This window comes from Eucalyptus grandis, chromosome 3 (assembly GCF_016545825.1).
Source record: "Eucalyptus grandis isolate ANBG69807.140 chromosome 3, ASM1654582v1, whole genome shotgun sequence".
In the NCBI taxonomy this organism is placed as follows: Eukaryota; Viridiplantae; Streptophyta; class Magnoliopsida; order Myrtales; family Myrtaceae; genus Eucalyptus; species Eucalyptus grandis.
Window position 1 is genome coordinate 5307349 of NC_052614.1, and position 25120 is coordinate 5332468.

The 25120-nt window shown below is 39.6% G+C and overlaps 3 protein-coding genes across 3 annotated transcripts; 1 reads left to right on the top strand and 2 right to left on the bottom strand.

Annotated features, from left to right (window-relative positions):
- Nucleotides 1-3381: 3381 nt before the first annotated feature.
- On the top strand, nt 3382-12945 carry LOC120291584 (senescence-associated carboxylesterase 101-like). The gene is made up of 2 exons (XM_039309234.1): nt 3382-4134; nt 12760-12945. Exons 1-2 carry the CDS (start codon nt 3382-3384, stop codon nt 12943-12945), a joined length of 939 nt encoding a protein of 312 aa, XP_039165168.1.
- A 2799-nt stretch (nt 12946-15744) lies between these two features.
- On the bottom strand, nt 15745-18913 carry LOC120291340 (ubiquitin C-terminal hydrolase 22-like). Its single transcript, XM_039308575.1, has 3 exons — nt 18146-18913; nt 17209-17333; nt 15745-16598 (listed from the first exon to the last, which is right to left on the bottom strand). The coding sequence occupies exons 1-3, from the start codon at nt 18499-18501 to the stop codon at nt 16210-16212; spliced, it is 870 nt and encodes a 289-aa protein (XP_039164509.1). The 5' UTR covers nt 18502-18913; the 3' UTR covers nt 15745-16209.
- Nucleotides 18914-19960: 1047 nt separating this feature from the next.
- Nucleotides 19961-21883, bottom strand: LOC104438918 (spermidine synthase 2). The gene is given in 9 exon segments (XM_039309235.1): nt 19961-20027; nt 20115-20199; nt 20202-20236; nt 20330-20525; nt 20722-20793; nt 20887-20959; nt 21082-21186; nt 21271-21393; nt 21779-21883. Coding segments are annotated over 9 exon segments (861 nt in total).
- Nucleotides 21884-25120: the final 3237 nt, after the last annotated feature.

Below are 25120 nucleotides of genomic sequence, written 5' to 3' on the forward strand. Positions count from 1 at the left end.
CCCGATATGCCATGATATTCACAACTCGAGTAGTCTCCTAAATTAGGAAATCTTCCTAATTCCGCAACGTGCATATGATTGATGGTCCGATTTCATGCTCGAAATACGACCCGCATCGCACGGAAAATCACCAATCCGATCTCACGCTCGAGATACGATTCGTGATTTTTATTTAAAAATTGACCGATCCGATCTCATGCGCGAGATACGATTCGTCAATTTATTTCCAAAATGGACATGGATGATATATTGCATGATTTGTTGCCGTGATGTTCTTGATGTCTTATTTTGATCGCTCCCGTAAAAAGAAGGAAAATCCAAAAAATGCATTCGTTTAGGATGTTAGTTGCATGTTTAGTTATGTGGCAATTTTAAATTTCGAATTTTATAAAAAATAAAATAAAAATATCATGCATATGTCATGTAGAATTAGGGCATTCTTTGCACGTCATTGCATGTTAGGATTGCATATTATAGGTTTTGATAATTTCTCCTAAATAGATTGCATGCTTATTAGGAAAATAAAAATCATGTGCACGTCATATATAATTAGTTTCATACAATGCACGTCATTTAGTGATTTTCGTTAGGTTCATTTAATTAGAAATTGTCCATCATTAGAATTAGGTCATTAGATTAATTTAGATTGCATATTTAAGTGTTGCATTTCTTTAATTTCAAATCTCATGGAAAATACAAAAAAAGATATTTTTTAGAATAAATCCATTTCATGCTTTAGGATAGATTACATGCTTATTTATGTCATATCGCTTAGGTCATATAGCTAAAGTCATGTTGCCATGTCATATCATTTCATGTTAAATTAGTGGCATGCATTGCATAAAGCATGATTCACATTAAATAAAGTGAAAACCAAAAAAAGAAATTGCGTGTTAATTAGAAATCATATCTAGGGTTGATGATGTGAATTCTGATCTAACAACGCAGATGCTTTCGTTGCTATGAGGGAAGTTCTGCAATTTATTTATTGCTTTACTTGAGTGTTAAATTGGTGGTTTGCGCACCCGCATGATCGCCTCACATGTTAAGGAAATAATTTTAAAATCAATTCAAGCTGCCTGCCAAACATTTTTCAAAATAAAAAAGAAAAGGTACCGAAAGGGCGTTAGAGAAATCTAGCGTAACCAAGTCCCCGAACTCATAAATCTCTGGTTCGTAGGAGTAAAGTAAATCTCCGTTACTTTGCTTGGGTTTCTAATCGACCCACCAAAAATAGATTAGTGGCGACTCCTAATTGAAAATCAATTGCATGTTAAAAACTTGAACCTAAAGTCGCGAATTGGTATGGGTTTGGGAGAGCCGAGTTAAGTTTAGGCTTAACAATCCATTAGCCAAACCTTAGGTGGTTCACACCCCGACGAAAAATTGGTCGCGACACCCTTTGTTCACCTGATTTTTAATTGTTTCTACATTTATCAAAATTTAAATATTCATAAAAATTTCAAATTTCCAAACATAATCAATCAAATCGATTTCCTCCATTTTTTTTTTCATTTTTCCTTTTATTTGTTCAAAATATAATTTTATTTTTCTAAAATTAGGTATCAACACATTTTCACGTTATGACTTCTAAACACGATTGAACAAATGGAGAGACCCACCAAAGAAAAAAAAAGCAAAAACAAAAAACGAACGGAGAGCATCCCCCTTTGTATCACTTTCGGTTTCCCCCTCCTAGGTGACAGTGCCTTCCAAGAAGCCGTATCGCAATATTCAACATAAAATTCGTGCTTTTTTGCATGTAGTTCATAAGGACGATTCTTTCCCTAGACTATCCATTTGCCCTCCTACCTAACCAAAGTCCATACAAGCCTTTTGGTACTTTCCTATTGTGTTCTGAGTCAAGCGGTGCCTGCTTTGAAGCCCCTGAGTCCGTCATGGAGCTGCTGCCGTCAAAAATTGGCGTTGGAGATGAAGAGTCCCAAAGAGTCAATTATAAAGCTGTCATTGGATTGTCTTGAGCAAGGATGAACTCTCGGTGACCGTTTGAGCTTGAATGGGCAAGAAGTAGATTCATATGAAGCAGGGGTTACTACTCAAGTCGCAGCGGTCGGCCTCAAGCCAATTCAGGTATCTTGAATTGGCCTTCTTCTCATGGTTGCATTCCATCATGGGGGAGTACGCTTTGTAGCACATTGTTGTGTTGCTCAGAACTAAAAGGATCTCCTGATTTTGCCATGCTGACCACTTTTTTAGCAAACTAAAACGCTGAGTGACTAGTTCAGAACTTCAGCAGGAAAAAAAGAAGAAGAAATTTGCTGAAGTTGTAAGCTCCTAAGGGTGCGTTTATTTGTGTTTCTATTTAAAAATTATTCCAGAGAATAAAAATAGAAAAAAAGTGTTTCTGTTCTCTGGGAACAATTTTGAAAAAAACGCCTTTGGTAAACTTGTTCCGGGAATAAAAATAAACAGAAACACGTTTGGTAAATTTGTATAATTTTTTATTTCTTTTATTTTTTCTATTTTTTTTTTTTTTTTCTTTTTCTTTTTCTTCTTTTGGCCGGTTGCCGGCCTCGGCCATGGCCGGCAACCGGCCGACGAGGGCTGGCGGCCTTGCCCAGCACGGCGAGGCTCGCCGGCCCCGGCAAGGCCGAGCTCGCCCACGCCGGCGGCTCGAGGCCTCGCCGGGCCATCGCCAGCGACGCCGACTCGCCCGTGATCCGGCAAAGCCGAGCCTCGCGCCGCAGGCGAGCTTGGCCTCGCCGAATTTGGGCGAGATCGAGCTTGCCCAGCCCGGCGCGAGGTTGGCCTCGCCGGGTGAAAGAAAAAGAAAGAAAATAAGAAGAAAAAGAAGAATAAATAAAAAAAGTGTTTCTAAGTTTTGTTTCAAAATAAGAAACACAAACAAACAGACCCTAAGTGGCGACAAATGTTTTCCAAATTTTTATTTTAATTGACTTGTGGTAGTTTTTTTTTTTTTTTTTTTTATAATAAAGATTGAATAATAAGGCTGGTTATTTGGTTTTGAAAAAGACCTTTAGTGGAATAGTTGGCACAAGCCAAGGAAGTAGTATCACGAAAAGTGATTTTTACAAGATTTGATGCATGGGAAAGAGGCTGCAGACTTTCCTAGAAGACCATTGACTGAAATTTTGCCAACATATCATAGAATTATCTTGATATTTACATATATCTATGCATGCTCGACTATTCTAAAAATTTGGATCAATATCTTAACAAGAGGACTCTCATTGCAATGAGTCGATGATAGCAGCAAACAAGAGGACTCTCATTGCAATGAGTCGATGATAGCAGCAAGATGATGGCACTGATGCTTTGATAGGGAACATAGTAAAGCATGAATGAGGAGTAATAGTATCACAAAAAGAGGCATTTGATCCTGCTAAGGAGTTGGGCCAAATGAAGGTGTATTTGGCTTATTTAGAGTGGTACATGAAGGTATGCAAAGCCAATGGCCAGGGTCCTGGTTACTATGACAGCTTCAAAAATGCAGGAGAAAGACGCGACAGTGGAGTTTATAAGTACAAGACAATCCTCACAAATTACTGGGAGCATCTAGTCAACGAAGCGGAGAAGAAGCCTCACTTATTGGGCACGCGACTGCGGTCCCATTGGCTCTACGGAGGGACAAACTACCGGAGGATAGTTGAACCTCTGGACATAGCGGAGCATTACAAAAGAGGCCGAAAAGATTACATAAAACAAGGAAGGTCCAAACACTACATTCTGCTGGAAAAGTGGCTAAAACATCAGGAAGAAAATGGCAGGGAGCGGGCCGGGCATTTGAATTCGAAATTGGAAAACATCGAGTCTTGCGTGACGGAGGACTTGTGCTTCTGGGCACGCGTGGAGGAGGCCATCCGGTCGTGCAGATTGCTGGACAGCAGAGGATCACTTGACGGTTCCGAAAGAGAGAAGTTAGTCAAGTTCAAGGAGGATGTTGTGGCCTTGATCAAGGATTATGCGGTTTCGCCGGACATCTTTCTGGAGAAGAGCAGCTATATGCAATGGTGGAGGGAGTATGTGGAGATCCTGGAGAGGCAAATGATGGGTGATTCTCACAATTCACAGCTTGTTGCTTTCATGAGGGAGGAGCGTTACAAGAATTATGCTGAAGGTTCCCCAAGGATGTTTCAAGAGGGTCATTCAAATGTGAATCCACCCGATTCCTCAAATGCGGGTCTTAGGTCGACAGAACGACCCAAAATCTCTCCCTCACCCTCTTCTCTGCAATCTTCCCCTCGTTGTCTTACCCTTTCCCTCCTCCTTTTCCTTTCCCTCTGCCTTTGCCTATGCCTTTTCCATTTTCTCTAGGTAACTCCCCAAAAAGACATCTGTAATGATGTCCTCGACGAGGCACCCAGACTTCGATCTCAACATTGAATTTTTTGATGTGATATATATGCCTACTGTGTCCTTATCAGTAAACTTGTGAGGAAACGTCCTTTTGTAGCTTTGTAGTACCGTCTAAAGATGACAATTTTCAACGCTATGAGGAATAAAATAAAGTGAAGCTAAAATTGTCAGGTCAAAGTAAATTGCTAGCTGAAAAAGGGGTCCTTCTCATGTTATTCAGGCAAATAATAGATGACTGCATTTTCTTGTTATAACAATAAATATAAATCGTACTTTCATGATTTTATGCATCCAACATACGAAATAATATTGGCCCCAGAGGTAATCTGATGCACAGGATTATCTTAATAATAGTAACATGCTTCACAATTATATCAGCCGAAAATGAAGTTAATTTTTTTTTTGGAGCGAAAATGAAGTTAATTAGAGCATAAAACGCAAGGAAAGGAAGGCCGTTTGTAGTGTTTTACTAAGATTTAATTTGATCATATAAGCAAAAGGAATTTAACTGTAAAGTACCACTAGTTCAATTGACTTTTTTGTTGTATCGTGAAATTCATTGAGATACAGAAAGAAAAAAAAAAGATATGCTTTTAAAATAAAATTAAACCATGTTTTATTTAATAAATTATGTATTGCGATACTTCTACAATAGTTAATTTGGGTTAATTTTCTTTTAATAGTTAAGATACGTGAAAGGGGGCGATGCAGTTTATTTTAATAAGATTTAGATTAGTTATGTTGAGGGCAACATTTTAAATTAGATGTGTCAACGATTTTTTTGCGACAATTTATGAGTTCAATTAGAATAGATGCCTTTTTAGCTTAAAATTGAAAATTATATCGGCCGTGTCTAGCCGTGCCAATCACTTATGCTCTTTAACATCACTTTAGAATGTTCGGATTATGCTTTCTAATTGACCATCTTCCTGAGGTCTAAACACAGTGCTAAAGTGCAAAGTAGTTTCTCAAAGCTTTATGTGTGTAACCCTTCTAAAATGTAAAATCTCAGTTACGAATTCCATGAATTTTTTTATCATCTGGTCTATATAATTTTGGCCTATTGGCTAGAAATGAGCAGATTTCATTAAGTTTATATCATCTATAACCCAAATTGATAAATTATTGCTACTGTAAGAGGAAGTGTTCTTGAAGACTTGCCGCGGATACATACTTGAGGAGAAAAATACCAAAAAAGTCCTAAACCTATGGCATTGTTACCAAATCAGTTCTAAACTTTTCAATTTGACCAATTTAGTCATAAACCTTTTGATATTGGTACCAATTCAGTCCATCTAGCCAATTTTGGTCAGACGGTGCTGACGTGGCAATTTTTATGATTTTTTTATTAATTTTTTTCATTTTTTTTCCTTTTTCCTTTTCTTTTTCGGCCACTGGGTGAGGGCCGCGAAGCCCTCACCTACCTCCACGAGGGTCGCAGCCCTCGCCCAGCCTCTCCGTGGATCGCCGACGAGGCCATGGCGGCCATCGCTGTGGTGGAGGCAAGGGCCGTGAAGCCCTCCCCGGCCCGGCGACGAGGGTCGCGGCCTCACCTCGCCCTAGCAATGGTTGCCATGGCCTCGCTAGCGGCGGGCGAGGCTACCTTCGCCCGCGGCAAGGCTAGGGCGAGGTTGGCCTCGCCTAGATCCGGGTGAGTGAGGCCGAGTGAGGGCCGCGAAGCCCTTGCTAGCCGCTAGCGAGGGTCACAGCCCTTGCTCGCTCGGATCTGGGCGAGGCTAGTCTCGCCTTGGCCTTGCCGTGGGCGAAGGCAGCCTTGCTTTGGCGGCCCACGGAGAGGCGGGTGAGGGCCGCGACCCTCGCCGATGGTAGGCGAGGGCTTCACGGCCCTCGCCCAATGGCCAGAATAGAAAAGGAAAAGAAAAGCAATTAATAAAAATTCGAAAAACTAATAAAAAAATCATAAAATTGTCACATCAACTTCCGGCTACTGGCGACGTCCATGTTAACGTCGGCCGACCAAAATTGACGGATGGACTGAATTGATATAAATATCAAAAGGTTTAGGACTAAATTGGTCCAATTGAAAAGTTTATGACTAAATTGGTACAAATGTAATAAGTTTATGACTTTTTTGGTACTTTTTCCCATACTTGAGCTATGTATAACCGATTGAAGTCTTTGTTTGATGTTTTCTTTTGGGCTGACTTCCAAGCTGTCGTTCCGTGGCCATTAGATAAATACCAATGGAAAGAACGAGATCTTCCCTGGAATTTCGCATCTTCATTATTTGTGTTTTTATTGACCAATTTAATCAGTCACATTTGTATCCCTGAAACCCGGGTTAAGACTCAGCACTAGCAAGATCATTTCCTTTTGACGTCTCTCTTCCTCCCGCAAACCTTGCCTTAAGTTCTTTAATTTAATATTGGATTTTCTCTTGCGAAATAATATCTCAAATTGATATAAAGAAAATATAGTATTGCTTTTGATTTATTGTCGAAGTATAACCTCGATAGAAATAATTGACAAAGAACGAAGTGACCATCATGTCTAATTAGATATAACTTAGTAATTTATTTTTGGGAGTAAGTTGAGTTAGGTGAACTAGGCATTTAGTCAAAACAAGAGTAGGATAGAAGCGTTCAAATATATTTTTAAAGATAACGGATGCATATGGCATACGACAAAGGGGGCAGCTAAAAATTGGTTCCCACACTCTTGATGAAAGTTCAATTTGATCGCTGAACTCTAATATTATTTAATTTGGCTATTTATCTTTGGTTCAGATCAATTTAATTCCTCCAGTCAACTTGATCGTGTTGGCATTTGATGTGACAATCCATTCCCATCGTGAGAACCACGATTGCCAGCGCAATTAGGCATGTTGAGACACACATCAGCAAAATGTTTTAAAAAAAGAAGATAGAATTCATGGGGTGAGAGACAGTTGGGGGAGTGAGAAGGGAGGGGGCGATGGCGCTCAAATCCTGATTTTACAGCAGTATAGACATTCAAGAGTAAGTTGATCTCGAACTTTATTTGAGAGCCTTATCAATGACAATTATCTTAAAACGTTTATTATCCTATGTATGTGAAGAAGTGCGTTAATTGGTTTTCGCTAATGTGTAAGTGATGAAGGTTGAGCGAAGAAAAATTGTCTGCAGGCACAGAAACACCTTTCATTTTTACTTCTTCATTGAGAACTGAGTCTCTCTTGTAAAATGAAAAAAATAAAATGCCAATTTTCTGGCTAACCAAGAAGATGACCATGCAGAGCTGAGGTTTTGGAAATTTATGCTTCAAGATGCACATCGATCAAGAGGGAAGAAGGAGACAAATTCACAAAAGAAAATCAAGTGGCTTTAGTCATTGCGTGAAGAGGCTCGACCGGTGAAGCGGGTATCTTCGCGAACCAACCACGTTCTTTCTTTCGGGTAATTATGATTCAGCCATGGCTTAGCAATGAACTAATATAATTTTATGTGATTAGAAAAATACACTAGTTAATTGACCTGGACTTAGTAAAGTGCTTAGCCGTCGCCTTCTAGGCAATACCGTGTACAGGCTGGCATTTTTCGCAAAAAATAATATTGTAACAGTTAACATGTATTTCATGATTAATAGAATCATAGAATTTACCCAAAGAGAGAAAAAATTCCGAACATGACGAAGGATAGAATTGGATGCGAGATGATTGTCGACCCAATCTAGTGACGGGGCATCACTTGATGGCAACGAGATACTATGCAGCTAAGGAAAAGAATGGTTTGCTGAATAGTATTCAGCACGTGTAATTTTTCTTACATTTGAGAATATTTTAACGAAACAAGGGTAAATTAATAACAGGTCTAATTCTAAACCTCTATTATTTGATAGCAAATGATTTCATACACTAGCCGAGTAAATGTAAGATGTGAATTTACACGTCGAATTTTAGAAGCAAGGATTACACTGCACTTGTTCCCGCTAAAGAAAACAACATCAAAACCAGAAACTCGGTCTCTCTTCTCTATCTCTTCTGCGGCGTTGCCATGTCCCTTTCATAGCCATGCCATCGCCATCGCGCTCCAACCACGGTATAGTTGACAAACAGATCTATATGTAGGGTCGCCGTCATCGTCGGTCGCAACATTGGATGTTACATCTCTCTCTCTCTCTCTCTCTCTCTCTCAAAAATTAGCAATATGTCGTTTGGGTAAACTTTGACCGAGCGTCACATGCCTTTTTGTCAATTATGTTCACGGATTGACAATTTCAGGGATTCAATTATGCCCCTTGAACTACAAGCGAAAAAGTTTAGTTCAATTAAACTGGAGAAATTAAAATTTCTCAAAAGAAACTTAAGATAGATATATGGAAAGTACCATATGTTGGCCACCCATTGAAAGTGTTCTGGAGCACTGCTTTACATTTATCTAATAAGATAGATTTCCTCATCTAAATACACTTGACACATATGCTGAGAGTATATGCCCCATCAATAGAAAGGCATGGGAATTTCTAGGGCTTTCTCAGCCTCTAGGGTTTTTTGGTGGTGCTTATATATAATCTTTTTCTCTTTGTAATTGAGTATTGTAATAGAGAGATGTGAGATATTATGCTAGATGTAGCTCTAATTTAAGGATAAATCAAGATAAATTTTGTGTCCCAATTCCTCTCTCACCTTTATTTTCTATTTCGTTGTGTTTGTGCACTTAATCCTAACAACGTAAGACTGAAGAAACTAATGTATTCATTTATGCATTTATTCATTACATAAGACTGAAAGAGACTTGTCACCTAATTTGGGGGACACAAAGTCAACGTTCATAAAAATGAGCATATCAATAGGACCTTCGAATTCTACAGCAAAGCGTTCACTGAGTGACAAAAATAAAAGGAAAGGGCATAATACAAGGACAAGAATCAATATTAGCCTAAACAATATAAACAACAGTTGTTATTTCCCCTTACTTTTTGTGTTTTAAATTTTCCGTTTGCATCTCTCCAAATACTTCGGGTCAAATTAAGACCGGCAGCTGGAGAAATATCACGGCATGTTTATATTAAGAAGGTTCGCGTTTTCTTTCGATCGACCTTTTAATTGATGAATTACCTAGATCGACTTTTTTATAGTTATGTTTAGATGAGGGCTGATATCTCTCTAAATAGGTAGACAAGTCCAATTTTCTGTTTGCCCAAAAATGCGAAACTTGTTTCGTGATTGTAAAATCGAAAAAACTAGTAAATCTCTAGCATGATCGGTAAGCAAAATTTGACTGTCAACCTTTTTATCCGGTTAACTATTAGTAATTCACCAATGAGATACCAATTTTTTCATTTTAAAATATAGTATTTAATAGTAGATTAGCAAGTACTTCCGAATTTGACAAGTTGGCTCGTCAATTACATCAAAGATAATGAATATAACTCCCTCATATGTAGTGGTAGGTTACCGACTATTTTAATGTTTACAAGTGGTCCGTTAATCAACGAGTTTTTCACCATCAAGGCGACGTTATATTATCATCCTAAAATATAGTACCCAATAGTCAATAACAAAGTGCTGTAGAATTTTACAATTGGGACTGTCGAGTAGTTTGTAATGTAACAACGATATAATCAATTTGCCAACTTGCTAATATTACTAACTAAATTACGCAATTTCTATCTTTCAGCAATGTTCAAAATTTTCAACGTTTTCAATTCACCAATTGATTTAGGTAACTCCCAATCATCTATACCTGAGAAGTTCAGTTCAGTTGACCATTCCAACCTCCTAATTGATTAGGGAATATGACAGAGACGAGAATCAACTCAGGCATGACCAATTGCTTAATGATAAGTGCTGCAATTTTACGAGGGATTTGGTGCTTTCTGGAAATCTATATGAACTGAAGCAATCTCACAAGTGACAAATTTACCAAACGGTTTTTTGAGTCGTGAATTCCAATTAATGATTCACATGTTTTTGGGCAAAACTTTATTTGCACCATAAGCATCAAGCATCTCCAGCTTCTTCAAAGATCCTTTTTTCTCTCTTTCTTTACTCCAGAACAAACTGACCTATATAAAATATATTGGCGACGATGACATCCTAACTATTTTTCGGTTGGCCTTACTGATTACGTGAAAAGTCCATCCACTACTGTTTTGACAATAGAAAAAACTATAAACAAGAAAATAAAATAAAAAATGGGAGGATGCATGTACAGAAATTTCATTGATTGATAATCTTCAGTGGACCAAGCAACAGAAGAAGATATCACAAACAAAGCAAGCCCACTTAAGCCGACGTTATCCTCCCTCACCCCTTCTTTTTCTCTTTTTCACCATAACGTGAGAAGAGAGAGATAATGCCCAAACATGATCGAAGCTCACCATGCCGGAACATCGACAACGGGATCCCTTCACATCAAAGGCATCAGAGGGGGCACACGAAATTCGAGAAAGTTTAATCAAGACAGAAAACTGAAGCGCTAGAACACGAACGCCAAGCTTCACAATGAATGAATCAATATATGCCCATCGCCGGCCAGCCGATTAACACCCATACACCCATAGCAAATCGGCAACCAACGTCCCACGTCCCGGTGGGCCTCCACCTCGACTTACCGTTGGCCAGTCATCGCATTCGATGGAAAAGACACGATCCGCACATCGAAAAGATGCATCAAGCAACGAATCAAAGAAAAACTACGAGCCACGTCTAAGGACCAACAAACGCCCTGAATCAACCCAAAATCACAGGAGGGCTAAGCGAAATTTGGTTTGAGCATTTCTTCGAACACATGGCGAGCAGCGAGTTGGGGAGCAAATATTGACCTGTTCGGAGCTCGAGCGCCCGCCCAAACTCAAAAGTAATCAACGAGCAACGTTTCGGAATCAACAAAAACAACTCATTCAGGTCTGGCACGAGCAAGAACTAAAGCGATCGAGTTGACTCTCACCTCGCTTAAGACAGGACAGAACAATCTTATAACTCAGATTTGCTTGGAATGGTCATTGATAGCTTATCCAGGATCAACAATCTTACCTGACGATGGCTCATGAGATTTGATGTATTTAGAAGGCATTTTGATCACCGTTGGCGTTATCAATAGAATGATTTCTCTGAAGCATCACGTCAGACTCTGGGATCGGCTTCCCTGTTCTTGGACTAGCTTCCTATTCCTGTTGTCATTGAATATGATTAAATTTGATCTGATTATTTTATGTAAAAGGAAAGGAGATGAAAAGAAAAATTTAATCGACCTTTTCCTCCCCTCTTTCATAAGAAAATTTGAAAATTTGGATATTAATTATTACAAACCAAAAATAAAATAAACAGATTAAAGAAAAGAATTAGCAAACCTGGTTAATTGAAAAAGTTTCAAATTAAATGAAAATATTTCCTTTTTTTTTTTGTTGAAAATATGCATGCTTTGTAAAACTAAGGTTTTTAATCCATCATTTTGTACGTTTTTTAACTAATAATCCATCTTTCTATTCAGTGATTAAATATTAAACCTCCTCTTGCGTATGTTGCTAATATCAAATTGTCAATACACTAACAATAGAAAATTTTCTGTTGACGAAAATATATTTCTTGATGAAAGAATTTTGTAACTTACTAATTTCATTAACATTTCTGTAAATATATTTTAGTGCAACACCTATGAAATTTGAGAAAAGTTGATCCCTAACTAATTTATGGGGACGTTGGTAAAAATCATTTTAAGGTTTGTATTTTACTAATCACACTTGCAAAAGTTGAAAAATATCGGTGATTTACTAATTTATTAAAAACGTTGCTAAATTCTTTTCCTTATAAAGTTACTATTACCTGCCCCCATGATCCAAAGCTCTATGCCCCCCCGAAGCTTCTGGCCAACTTCCACGACCAGCGTCTCCAATCCTTGGAAATACTCAGACAAAAGTACAATAATGTGTGCAATAGTTTATGTGACAGATATTTTATTAATGTGTTATATTTGCATCTCATGTTTCATTTATGTATGTCCCAAATCACTTATTATAATTTTCTCAAGTCACCACCACCATACATTTTGAACGAATTTAACTCCAACGGAACCATTAACGACCTCATTTTACAATGCACAATGCTCATTGCATAATCACAATGCTTCATTGACCATAAGTTAAGCCATTTCTAAAAAAATTTCAGCCCATGGGCAAAAGCATTGCCCAACTCAGCCTCTGCTTTCTATCCACTTTAACTATTTTTCCAGGGAAAAAATACTAAAAAAGTCATAAACCTATTGCATTGGTACCAATTTAGTCCTAAACTTTTCAATTGAAAAACTTTTTAATATTGGTACCAATTCAGTCCATCCGGCCAATTTTGACCGGCCGATCGACGTGGACATCGGTTGGTGGCCGGACGTTGACGTGGCAATTTTTATGATTTTTTTATTATTATTTTCGAATTTTTTATTTTTTATTTCTTTTCTTTTTCCTTTTTTCTGCCTTATTCTGGAGGTGGCCGCGAGCCTCCCGGTGAGGCTCGTCGGCCACCGGACGAGGCCCTCGCCCGGCCTCTCCTGGGTCGTGGGCGAGGCTGGCCTGGCCCTCTCCCAAGGCCGCCGACAAGGCGCTTCGCCCGGATCGGGTGAGGTCGAGCGGCCCCTCGCCGGCCCGCCGGAGAGGGTCACGGCCCTCGCTTAGATCTGGGGCTAAGTCTCTCGCCCGTGGCCCCGGGCGAGGCCGAGCTCGACCTTGCCCAAGGTTGCGGGCGAGGCCTCCTCACCGAGATCCGAGCGAAGCCGCCGCCGACAGCCTTGGGAGAGGCCGGGCGAGGCCGCCACCCCGCCGGCCACCGCCGTGAAGAAGGCAGAAAAAAGAAAGAAAAAGAAAAATAATAAAAAAAATCATAAAATTGCCACGTCGGCGTCCGGCCACCAGCCAATGTCCATGTCAACATTGACTGCCCAAAATTGGCCGGATGGATTGAATTGGTACAAATATTAAAAGGTTTAGGACTGAATTAGTTCAATTGAAAAGTTTAGGACTGAATTAATACCAATGCAATAGGTTTTATGACTTTTTTGATATTTTTCCCATTTTTCCAGGAAAATGCCCTTGTGTTGTGCTGGGGAGTATTTTCGTGTATTGGTGACATCATGCATTTTATTAATGATGTAGGATTCGACACGAGTTCGGGCACAAGCAGAGTTATTCATCTTGAGCTTCCTCGCATGATCTATTTGAGGAAAGCGCCATGTGAGATTTTGCAGGGTTCCGACTCTCTAGTATCGACATTTATCTCCTTAATGAAGTCAAGTGCTCGAAATGCATTTATTGTTAAGATAGGATGCTCGAGACTCTTTAAGCACTTGATATGTTGTCATTTAAATAGCAATGTCCATGTCCCGTGCATACTGGTTGATTTCCGAGCAAACAAATAATCCATTGCAACAATTACAAAGCTTCATTCTTGATGAGTTAAAACCATTTTCTAGAAAGTCTCAGCTACTCCAACGAGAGTGCTTTGATCTTGAAGCGGTTAAGTCCAATTGGTGTGCTCTGCAAATCTATCTGCCTTCTCCCGCATCTATTGAGTTTTTGGACTTCAGAACACAGCGCACGAGACTCATGGAAATGAGTAGGTTGATTGATTTATTGACCTTATACAAGGCAGAGTAGCTTCCAATGCCACTTTCACCTTCACCTACTCCACTTTCTACTCCCTCTTTCGTTTTCTATTTTTACTTTTTTACGTAATTTTCCCTTAATATTTACACTGAAAATACTTACTTCTTATGTACATGGCAACGATCGGCAAAAGAAAAATGATTATCGTGCTTAAGAATGAGGAGGTGCAAATGATAGGTATCGTTGGGTACATATGGCTGACTGAGGAGAACTAGGATCTTAAGGGACAACTCCTAACGGGTAATTCTTAGTTGTACAAGAGATTAATTGCAATCTTTATATGAATGTTTATAAATAAAATTAAGTACAATTTAAGAGCCAAAAGCATGATATTGATGAAAAATCTATAAGTAACATAACCAGATTTTGAGGAAAAATACTGTTCTTAAAAAAATTAAAAAAAAGAAGAGAGAAGTTACTAAGTTCAAGAAAAATAGATATTCATGGATCCAGATCAGTTCTCAAACCTTCCGGGAGTGAAGCAAAGCGCCTGTTTTCATTATATGACGGACAGCTCCCGTTCATTAAGCACAACACGATGCAATCAGCTTAAAAAATTTCCTTGTTGCATCCATATCCCATATATTTGGTTCGGATCTCACATCATTGCCAAAATTACAGTGAAGCTCTTGGTCATTTAAAGCATCAGGGGCAATGAGAAATTGTCATCACCAAATGAAGAATGAACAGATGGATGCAAATTCGATACATAAAGACACTGACTGACAGTCTGAACATGTGAGATGGATATAGGCATGATGAAAAACAAGAGAGAGCGCAACATGATTCCTACCAGTTTTTCCACCGTACAGGATGTTAATTTTTGACAGGATCAAGGCCATGAATCCATCATTTGACTGAGCAATCTATGCATTATCACTTCAATTGACAAACAAATTGGAATATTGATCCATGGATATTGGTCATCTCAACATCAGTGTCCTGAATTTGAGAAAAGTAATAATCTTATGATGGTGCCCCTAGTGGCTTATTAATTAATGACAGAATAAGTGGACATAAGCTACTAAAAATGCCATCGAAACCACATAAACATGAGTAGTTGCTATGATCAATCAATCCTCAGAAGTGTTATTCCACATTGGTCGAATAAAGGGTATCAATAGGGGTTATATACATGCAGTCCACCTCCAACTAATACTTTAAGCTTTTGGGTTGAACTTTTGCTAACAATGAATGAAGTTATGTTTTATTTTGCATGAATGAATGAAAGAATCACATCATAGACATCCTATGCTCTAGGAAAGCAACTTTAATAGAACTTGGAAAAAGGTAATACTCTCTGTTCGCATAAGAACATATTCATGTCATGTCAAGAATGAAGAGTCTTACTCTGTGACTGATGACGTATAATGACAGGCAATGTGCTTCAAAGGCATTCTTATCTATTTTCATTCCTACCAGGATCACAAGCCAGACGATGCTGAAGCATTGCATTCACTTAGTCAACCCTGAGATTACTTCAAATAAGACGGGAAACAACAAGACATCGACACAACCACATGCCAAACTGAAATTACTGATGTGAAGTAGGTACTCTTTAACTGAATATGATACTTTACCTGCTATATTCACAACTACTAGGAAACACAGATGATCTCCAGAACCTGCTCTCTGTCGTGCTGCTGTCATGCAAATATTCTTCATGATTCTACATGGGGAATATGTGTTCTCCATCATTCTGGAGTTCTTTTTGTGTGAATGATAATGAAAGAACATGATTTCTTTCATCAGGATTCAGAGACATGCATCAAACTGTTGTGAAAATGATAATGAAAGAACATGACTAGTATCTTCCAAGTCAATTTGCACTTCTAATATTGCCAATGAGTTATTCCAATGTCAAGATTACAGTTATAGTTGGCAGTCCTCGGTTCTAATGTAGTACCAATGAAGCTGTCCCCGAAATTAACGATCATATGTACAGCTCCTCCCACTTCATTTCGGTGCCATAAACAGCTGGGTAATACCTGAGCTCTGTTTCCTCTGTTTCAAGCAAATCAAAATTTGAATACGAGACTAGGAAAGTTGTTGCATCTGCACATGCCAGTCATGGCTATCTTGAGTGACAACAGCGAACAGCTCAAATTCTGAGGAGAACTCATTTGATGCATCAGGTTCGTCCCCATGAAAAGGGAAAATCCTGTTCCCAAATCTTCTCTTCAAAATGGAAGAAGAGAGGTAAGGGGCCATGTCCAGTGAAAATGGAAAATGCAGATATCAGTCGATCTTCCTCGACATCTTCCGTATGGAAGAAAGTCAAAATATTTTGATGTGAAAGCAAGAAACCAGTGGGAGCTTCCTTATGGACATCTGCTTGAGAGACTCCTGCCTCACCTGACACTGTTGGCAGAATAACTTCTGGTCTGAACCGAGCCTCTCAGGTCTTGTGAATCGGTCCAAGCAGCCCATCAAGGTCGGTATCCCAGAGTTCTGGCTTGAATTCATGCACTCTGCCTCACCATTGCAGGAGTGATGTGACTTAGCTGATGTTGCCTTCGCAGAACCACGTTGGTTTTGTTCCAGATCCAAAGAAATATCCAAGCAAGGGTCACATGTTGTAGATGTGAAACCACAAGCCATACACATGACATCAGAGCGTAAGATGCCAGAGAATACTCTGTGAGCAATACAGCAATCTCCACTCCCTGTAATAATTCATTAGCGTAGTTCTAAAGATATCTGAGAATCCACAATTTGTAAAAATTAAAGTTCCTCAACAGCATCACAAGTCACAACACGACATATTTTATAGTACAAACACACAACCGTCAGACACGACACAAAAGAGCGCACTTGCACACGAAAGCAGTTGTTTGCAGAGATTATAGATGCATTAAATTACCATGTGATGGAACAAATAATAAGTTCCACTGTGATATAACTTGAAAGAAAAGTTGAAACTAGAGGCTAACACTTGCCAAATATAAAGACTCACAGATATTAGTTGACAGAGTTGAATCTCCTGACTGATCCAAGAAAGAATGACACCAGAACAAAATGAAACTTCCCAAGCGACTCAGAGGTATTAGGGCTGGGAAATGCTAGAAAGGTAATAACCCACAAGTGTGATCCTACATTAGTTCAAAAATTCATTTACATGACTATACAAACAAACAAGCCCACTTGAACCACTGACCCAAGAGAAAATGTTAATAACGATAGATCTCTGTCCTCAGCACCAGCAGACTCCAGATACTGCCAGTAAAAAATGGAGACCGGATGAAACAGATTTAATGCGATGCCTGTAAAATTTACCTTGGCTCTGCAGCCGGTGTCGATCCTTATCCACTTTCTCATGGATCCCATCAAGCATGGAAATGAAAAACTCATGAGTGTCCTGCTCCTCATAACTTGCCAAGTTAGCCGCATGTTGCCACCAACTGTGGGATAACCAAATCAATAAAAAAGAAAAAGAAAAGTATAAAGCACATTTCCCTCTAAGTCAATTAGATAGAACAGTTAAGAAAGTCTCAGTCCAACATTGATGGTCAACAAGGAACTTGACAAAAGCATGCATCATTAGAATAAGGAAAAGATGCCTATCCATTATGTCCACAGCCATTTTCAGAAAAGCCAGTAGACAAAAGTACTTAATCAAAGAAGATAATTTCCAAAGGCCTTGTTAACAAATGCCCCAAGGGCACTCGTTAAATTTAGCAAAATCAGAAATAATGCTTTCCAAGACACTTAAAATAATGAAAGAAATACACATTTTAACTAAGGCAATACTTCCAATGGTAAATTTGAAATTTTGAGAGCACATCTGATAGGGGGCAAACGCATGGTGCCTTAGCAATCGTTTATCATTGGATTGAAATGCAATTGATCTCAGCTGTTCAACACATCTCAACTAAGATAATTGTGATTTTTTACTCTTCAAACCATCACAAGTGCAAGGGGCACTCTCTGATATTTTCCAATTTCCATTTGCCAAAAGGAAAAAAAAAGGACGGAACTTTTAGCTATGATACGAAGGTGGTCAAAGCGCAATTGTAAATTAGGTAATGTCCATCATACTGATCAAACAACTTCCATATCTTCACAGCCACTAGGTCACAACAGACAAAATTTACAGAGCCTCTTGGACAATTTCCAACCTCCATGTGCTTCCAAAAACCAATAAGAAACCATCAAGCATCCACATTTATCCAAAAACTTTCACAGAAGAGCAATTTCCTCCAAATCCACAGACTTGTACAGGAACTTCGCGGGACTATAAGGCATCCGCTCCCCTGAAAACACCGCCGAGAACATGGCGTCCATGTCACAGGCCAAACAGAAGCTGCCATTCTTGCTCCCATGGCCTCCATCAAGAGCACCATCTACATTCCTCTCACTCACATTTCCACTAACCCCATTCTTCTTCTGACAAAAGTACCTATTGTGCCTGTCACTCAAGAAGTAGCTACTCAAAGGAGGAGTGTGCAACAATGCCTGCAACACCGAATTCATAAAGGAGGTGTTCCCCAAGTTATTGAGCCCCCGCAAGCCCCGCGGCAAATCCGGGGTCGAAACGGACTCGAGAGGGCTCGAACAGCTCCCCATCATGGCGCGCTCGCGCGGGTCCGGCGACCACGGCCGGTAATCAACCCTCCGCCGCTTCCGCAGGTTCTCCGGGGCCACCACCGCCCGGGAGCCGCCGGAGGAGGTGGCGGAAGCCGGCGGAGTGGAGACCGCGGCCTGGGGCGGCACCGGGGCGCATGGCCTCGGCGTGCGCGGCCGCGTGGTAGGGGCCGGGGGGCGCGTGGCAGGAGACGGCAGTCTGATGAATGCTGTCAATGCTGTCACGTTATGCAAAGCTGACTGGACAGCGAGACAAATATAATCACAAAGAAAAATCAAGTGCAATTTTCCATGGCTCCATAAATAGATGCAAGAAATTTTGTTCACAAATCAAATAATTTCTGCAGTTGTAATCACCTTCGTCCTACTGGAGTTTTCATGGCTTTAGGTCTCGTCTGACTTTGGACCTTTTCCTTCTTCAAATTGTGGGACTATGATTGGTTGATCTGTATTTATAGCGAAATACCCCAAAACCTTCGCAAAATTTTAAATGTTGACATATGAAATCATTTATAATTCCTTTATAAATGTATAGAACTCGAAACAATTTTAAGTATTTTTTTAAAATTGAGGAAAACAATGCCATAACTAGACGTCTGAGTAAAATATACCAATCGGTTGGATACATATTTCAAGAACACTTCCTCGACTTCCACAGGAGTGGCTAATTAAATGCATAAAAGACATTTCGCAGATTAATTAAGGAGCTGGTAAAATCGGTTTGTCTTGGCCAGGGTTTACTTTATAAGCTTAATTGTTCTAGTGTAAGCATCAATTTGGATTCTAACGAAGAAATACTTCCTTTCTGAAAGGAACTTTAGGCCTTTTGAACACCGGCTAAATCTTCATACTTCCAATGGAAGTTAGACTTTGGAGATTATGGAGTTAATTCAAAGTTGCATCACTTATGTCAGGGTGATTCAGAGATTTGTATGTGGACTAGCTATGTACGAACTAGTGAAGCAGACTATGCAGCTAATGCTCAATGATTATATATAGCTATTTGATCACACTGCTATGAGGTCACATCGATTTTCGGCATGTGCCAAAGTATAGCTTATTGAGTTTGAAACTGTTATTACTCGCGACGTAACTGCTTAAAGGAGCCGTCCTGCCTGCAATATGCGATGTGTCGAGTCTCCTCACGCATGTATGAAAGGAACCTAGGCAAATGGACTCAGTAATTTAGAGCAGGACCGGCGTTGACCTCTAACTAAGCAAAATGATATCTCGCTGTTTGTCGGCAATTGACAATTATAGGCGATTGATGGGGAACTTATGTGATGCTTATTTGCAATTCGAAATGGCCACATTGGCTATTACAGTCGATGATCGAGATACGATGGACAGCAGGGAAAAAAACAAATGAAGACAGAAGAGCATGAATGATAAGGATGTTGTTTCTCCATCTTTTATAGGCTATATGCTGAGAAACATCTGTTTATCAGAATTTGGCACTGCCAACCTTCTTCGCAAAAGATGGTAGACAGAAAGAAGCTGCATGGATCTGGCACAACAGGAGGCAACGAGGTTTGCATTAACAAGACATCAAAGTTCCAATTCACATAATGTAACATCTTTTATCCCTTTTTTCCTGTGAGTCGTAGAACTTAGGAGGCCCTTCAGCCATCCCATTGTTCTTGGTATATAGTGGATTGACAGGTTTCTCAAAGTCAACTGCCAGCCGTTGTTGGAGCAGAGCACAAATCCAATCATCCCACTAATGGAATAAACAGTCGAAAATTCATTATCCTCATTGTAAACTTGAAAAAAGGAGATTGCATAAACACTCCGTAAGAGTTTGATTTGATACCTCGAGTAGGAAGGAATTGAACACCAAACATACCACACTGAGGCCTTGAAGATTTGGCGACATTCGGCAATAGTATCTTCCGGTGTGAAGTTGTCCAGCCAAAAGCTGTCTGCTGGAGAAGACATGAGGCCTGCACGACAGAGCGCCTAAGCCACCGATTCCAAGAACTCTTTATTCGCTAGTTCAATTGCAGTAGCTCCTGAATTTTTTTACACATGATTAGCAAGTACTCTTTTTCTTGGAGGTGTTTGAATGTTGTAAATTATTTTAATTAAGTAGATGTATGACCTACCGACCCTATGAGATATCTGTTATTCTGCTCAGTTATTCAATTAATTGGAGGCATTCGAAATTTCTAAGAGAGTGGGAAGGTTATAGGCACTCGACAATACCCATACACTCAAATGCATCCAAAAAGATCACATCAAAAGTTCCTTCAGGAACAGCCTTCAAGAAAGCAACTCCTGCGATGTTGAAATTAAAGTATGTTAATTAAATAACCTCTCGCAACTTATTTGTACTCATCAATGAGTAAGAACTATAGAAGAAACGCATGCCATCGTTAATGTAGACATTCACTCGCGGATCCTCGTACCCAACTGCTATTTCAGGGAAGAATTGCTTGGAAACCTGCAACAGGACACAAGAAGTGTATGGATATTCTATGGTCCTCCTGAACCTTAGGATTTGATGAGCAATGAGAGGCCCAAGCTTGAAACTTTGGAAGGTTTTTGAATTTTAATTTCACTTACATCAATCACCATTTGGTCGAGTTTACATATATCAATTTGTTCCATGGACAAGTGACAAAATATTTCCCTCGAAATGCCTCCGTCTCCCCCACCAACAAGCAGCACCTGTAAAAATATCAAGTGAGCACTTTAACAGCATAAAAACTTGAAAGATGAAAGCAGTTGGAAAGAAATAAAGAGAGAGACCACCTTCTTCGGGTTCGGGATTAAGCAGAGGGGAAGATGTGTGAACATCTCTTGGTAAACAAACTCATCCTTCTCCATCAGTTGGATTTAACCATCCAGAATTGCCACTTTGCCATGCTTCGCTGACTATGAACAAAGCGATTATATATCAAGAGCCACAAGATATCTCTCTACTCGTCGTGAGTAAAAATACCATCCAAGGTGCTGTCAACTCGACTGACTGCTTGTTGAAATAGTTTCTTGGGTAGGGGAAGTATCAGACCGAAGTCGATCTAATGTTTCATGTGATCTACTTTCTGATTTTGGAAATTTAATGATTTGCTAAAACAATATTCCCCAAGAAAATCTTATTTGAGGTGGTGGCATATATGCAGAGTTTGTGTAAGCTCATCGATCTTCATGATTCATCAGGATCCAATCCATATCCTAAATACTAATGGCGTAGCCATTGCTTTGTCATATGTACTTCTGGTGTAAAATTGGAGAGTGATCATGGAAGGTAAGAAATCACCTGGAAAACAAGAAGCTCCTGATATTTGGACTTCCCATGAAACAACACCCTGTTCGCCTCATAGAAGCGTAGCTCGCCTTCAAAATGAAAAATCACGAATACCATACTTTGACTGCATCGTAAATATTCATCTTTGATTCATGTCATTAGTCTTGATGTGTGATGATATTATTTAAACAGTCCACGTGTGAGTTTTATTAACTAAAGGAACCAGTCCCTGGTGATGGGTTATACTTCTTTTCTCCCCTAGGTAGGGCGAGATTACATTTCAATCCAGACGTCGACCATCAAACAATTTGCAGTTACCTCCTACAATGCAGCAGTGTACATGCAAATTGAAATAAGTCGTAAGATTGTATCTCCAAGGTTTTATCGAGTACCGGGTAACTTGACCAATGTCAAGAAGAGAGAAAAAAATGCTGAAATCGATTTAGAGTGGTGAATCGATGCCCAAGATAGATGCTAAGTTCCATCTCCAATCCCAAATCGGGACCATATGTTTCCACCAGACCTCCAAAGCTAAAAGACTACATAACGGTATATATCATGTGATATCTCGACCGAACTATCGCAACATACTTGGCCATTCAGTTGAAATCACAATACCATTCTATTTTAGCCCATTGCCCTCATCTAATCAAGCATTTCATCAGCCAATTTAACACTCTGTGTAGATGTCTGTGATTACTTCATAGAAGCATTCGTGGTGAGCACCTATTTATCTTCCAAGAAGGTTGGGCGAGCTAGCCTTTGGCAATAGCTTTTTGTTTGGTACACAACGTGTGTCCATTTGACAAGTTTTGGCAAGCCAGGAACCTAGAAGCTCTCGTTTGCTCTACTCCAGAAAATTGTATGAATAATCTTATGGTTAATTTGATGTGACCACTAGCGAGAAAATGTTATTAGCAAGTATAATTGAGATAGTTTAGGGCGCGTTTGGTAACGATTATGTTTAAAGAATGCAGATTCGATCGAAATGATTCTTTGTTATTCTATTTAGGAACAATTTCTAAGCATTTTAAGGCATGCATGGTAACATTTCTATTCTTCCCCGATTTCTGTTATTTTGTTCCCCGGAACAAAAAAATGAACAGAAATTCGTTTAGTAACGCTAACTTGTTTTTCTATTCCCGAAATAGAAAAGTAGCCGAGAATGGATTTGGAATAGAAACAAAGAGCCAAAAAAAAAAAAAATTAGCTTCTTGTTTCCAAGAACAATTTCTAGAAATAAGCCAATTTTGTTTTTCTTTTTTCTTTTTTTTCCTCTCTCTTGCTGTAGCCACCTCCAACCGCTTGGATCCACCACCCCAAGTGGCCGACGCGGTTGGCGGCAGCCCGACAGGTCGTGGCGGCGCGGTCGGGGCGGTGACGATCGGCGACCGACGGTTATGCAGTGGCGGCGGCGGGTGGTGGCGGGTGGCGACGAGTGGCGGTGGGCGGTGGGGCTGACCGCGATAAGCAAGAATAAAAACGAATAAATACAAAAGAAATTGTTTCGTACCAAACGCATTTCTATTCCTTTTCTATTTCAAGAGTATAAATTTTGTGTAATTACCAAATACCTTATTTTACTCAGAAATTATTTCCTGAGTAGAAATATAAAAGAACTATTTATGAAAAGAAATTGTTCCCTAGCCAAGAAGTGTTACCATGTGCACCCTAAAAGCCGTTTGAGAAGCTGTCCAAAATTCTAATTCTGGAATAGAATTGCGTTTGGTACCGTGTTCATTGATTTTGTTCCAAATCAAATTCTTTTAATTTTTAAATAATTTTTTTTCTTTTTTCCTTTTTTTTTTTCCTTTTTTTTTTTTCCTTTCTCTTCTCTTGTTCTTCTTCTTCCGGTGGCTAGTCTCCGAACGAGGGTGGCAACCTCACCGGCTCGACGAGGCTAGCCCTCGTCGGCCGAGCCTTGCCAAGAATCGGGCGGGGCTCGCCCAGCCCTATTGAGCCTCGCTGGGGCTAGGCGAGGCCCGCCTTGCCACCGACGGGGCTAGGCGAGCCTCACCAGTGGCTAGGCTTACCTTTAACGAGCTCGTCGGACCTCGCCCGGCTTGGTGAGCTTGCCGGCGGCGGCAAATGACAGACGAACGGCGAACGGCGGCGGATGGTAACCGCGAGATGGCGGTAGATGAAGAAGAAGAAGAAGAGAAAAAGGGTAGAAGAAGAGAAATATGATTTTGATTCTTATATTTGTTCCCAGAACAATAATCAACTTTTATTTTTTAATTCTTGATTATGTTCCAAATCTAATTCCAAGAACAAAAAAATATAAATTTATTCCCGGAAATAAAAGATCAGAATCAAGCACCGTTTGAATGGTTACCAAACAGGCCCTTAGTACCCTATTGAACAGATTGCAGGGTTTGGAGTGAAGAAGGTGAACACACTCACTGGGATCGTAGTTGGTCATTTCCACAGTCCTCTCGTATTTAGTAGGTTGAACTTCCAATTTTGTTTTGCTACAGTGGCATCTGTAACAAAGTATTCTGATCTAATTAAGTAATAATTCAAGAAAAAATGGACATTCATGGATTTAGATCAGCTCTCAAACATTTCAGGAGTGAAGAAATGCACCTGTTTTCATTACTACGACGGACGGCTCCCGTTCATGAAGCACAATGCAATGCAATCAGCTTAAAGAACGTCCTTGTTACATCGACCCAAATATTTTGTTAGGATCTCACATCATTGCCAAAATTACAGTGAAGCTCCTGGTCATTTAAAGCAGCGGGGGTAGGATATATTGTCATCACCAAAAGAATAATGAATAGAAGGATGCAAATTCGATACGTAAAGACACTGACTAACGATACGAACATGTGAGATGGATATAGGCATGATGAAAAATAAGAAAGAGCACAACATGATTTCTACCGGATTTCCATTGTACAGGATGTTACTTTTGACAGAATTAAGGCCATAACTCCACCATTAGATCGAGCAATCTATGTATTAGCACTTCAACTGACAAACAAAGTGGAATATAGATCCTTGGATATTCATCATCTCAACATTAGTGTCCTGGATTTGAGAAAAGTAATAATCATATGATAGTGCCTCCAGTGGTTTATTAATCCATGACATAATAAGTGGACATAAGCTTCTAAAAATGCAATTGAAACCACACAAACCTAAGTAGTTGCTATGATCAATTGATCCTTAAAAGTGTTATTTCACCTTGGTTGAAATAAAGGGTATCAATAGGGGTTAAATACATGCAGTCTACCTCTAGCTAATACTTTAAGCTTTTGGGTTGAACTTTTGCAAACAATAAATGAAGTTCTGTTTTATTGTGCATGAATGAATGAAAGAATCACATAATAAACATCTTATGCTCTAGGA

Coding starts and splice junctions, on each gene's coding strand:
- LOC120291584 (XM_039309234.1), top strand. CDS start 3,382: ATGAAGGTGTATTTGGCTTATTTAGAGTGGTACATGAAGGTATGCAAA. Junction 4,135..12,759: donor TTCAAGAGGGTCATTCAAAT/GTGAATCCACCC, acceptor CTTATTCTGGAG/GTGGCCGCGAGCCTCCCGGT.
- LOC120291340 (XM_039308575.1), bottom strand. CDS start 18,501: ATGATGGGGAGCTGTTCGAGCCCTCTCGAGTCCGTTTCGACCCCGGAT. Junction 17,334..18,145: donor CCCGCGAAGTTCCTGTACAA/GTCTGTGGATTT, acceptor GTTATCCCACAG/TTGGTGGCAACATGCGGCTA. Junction 16,599..17,208: donor ACACCGGCTGCAGAGCCAAG/GTAAATTTTACA, acceptor GAATTATTACAG/GGAGTGGAGATTGCTGTATT.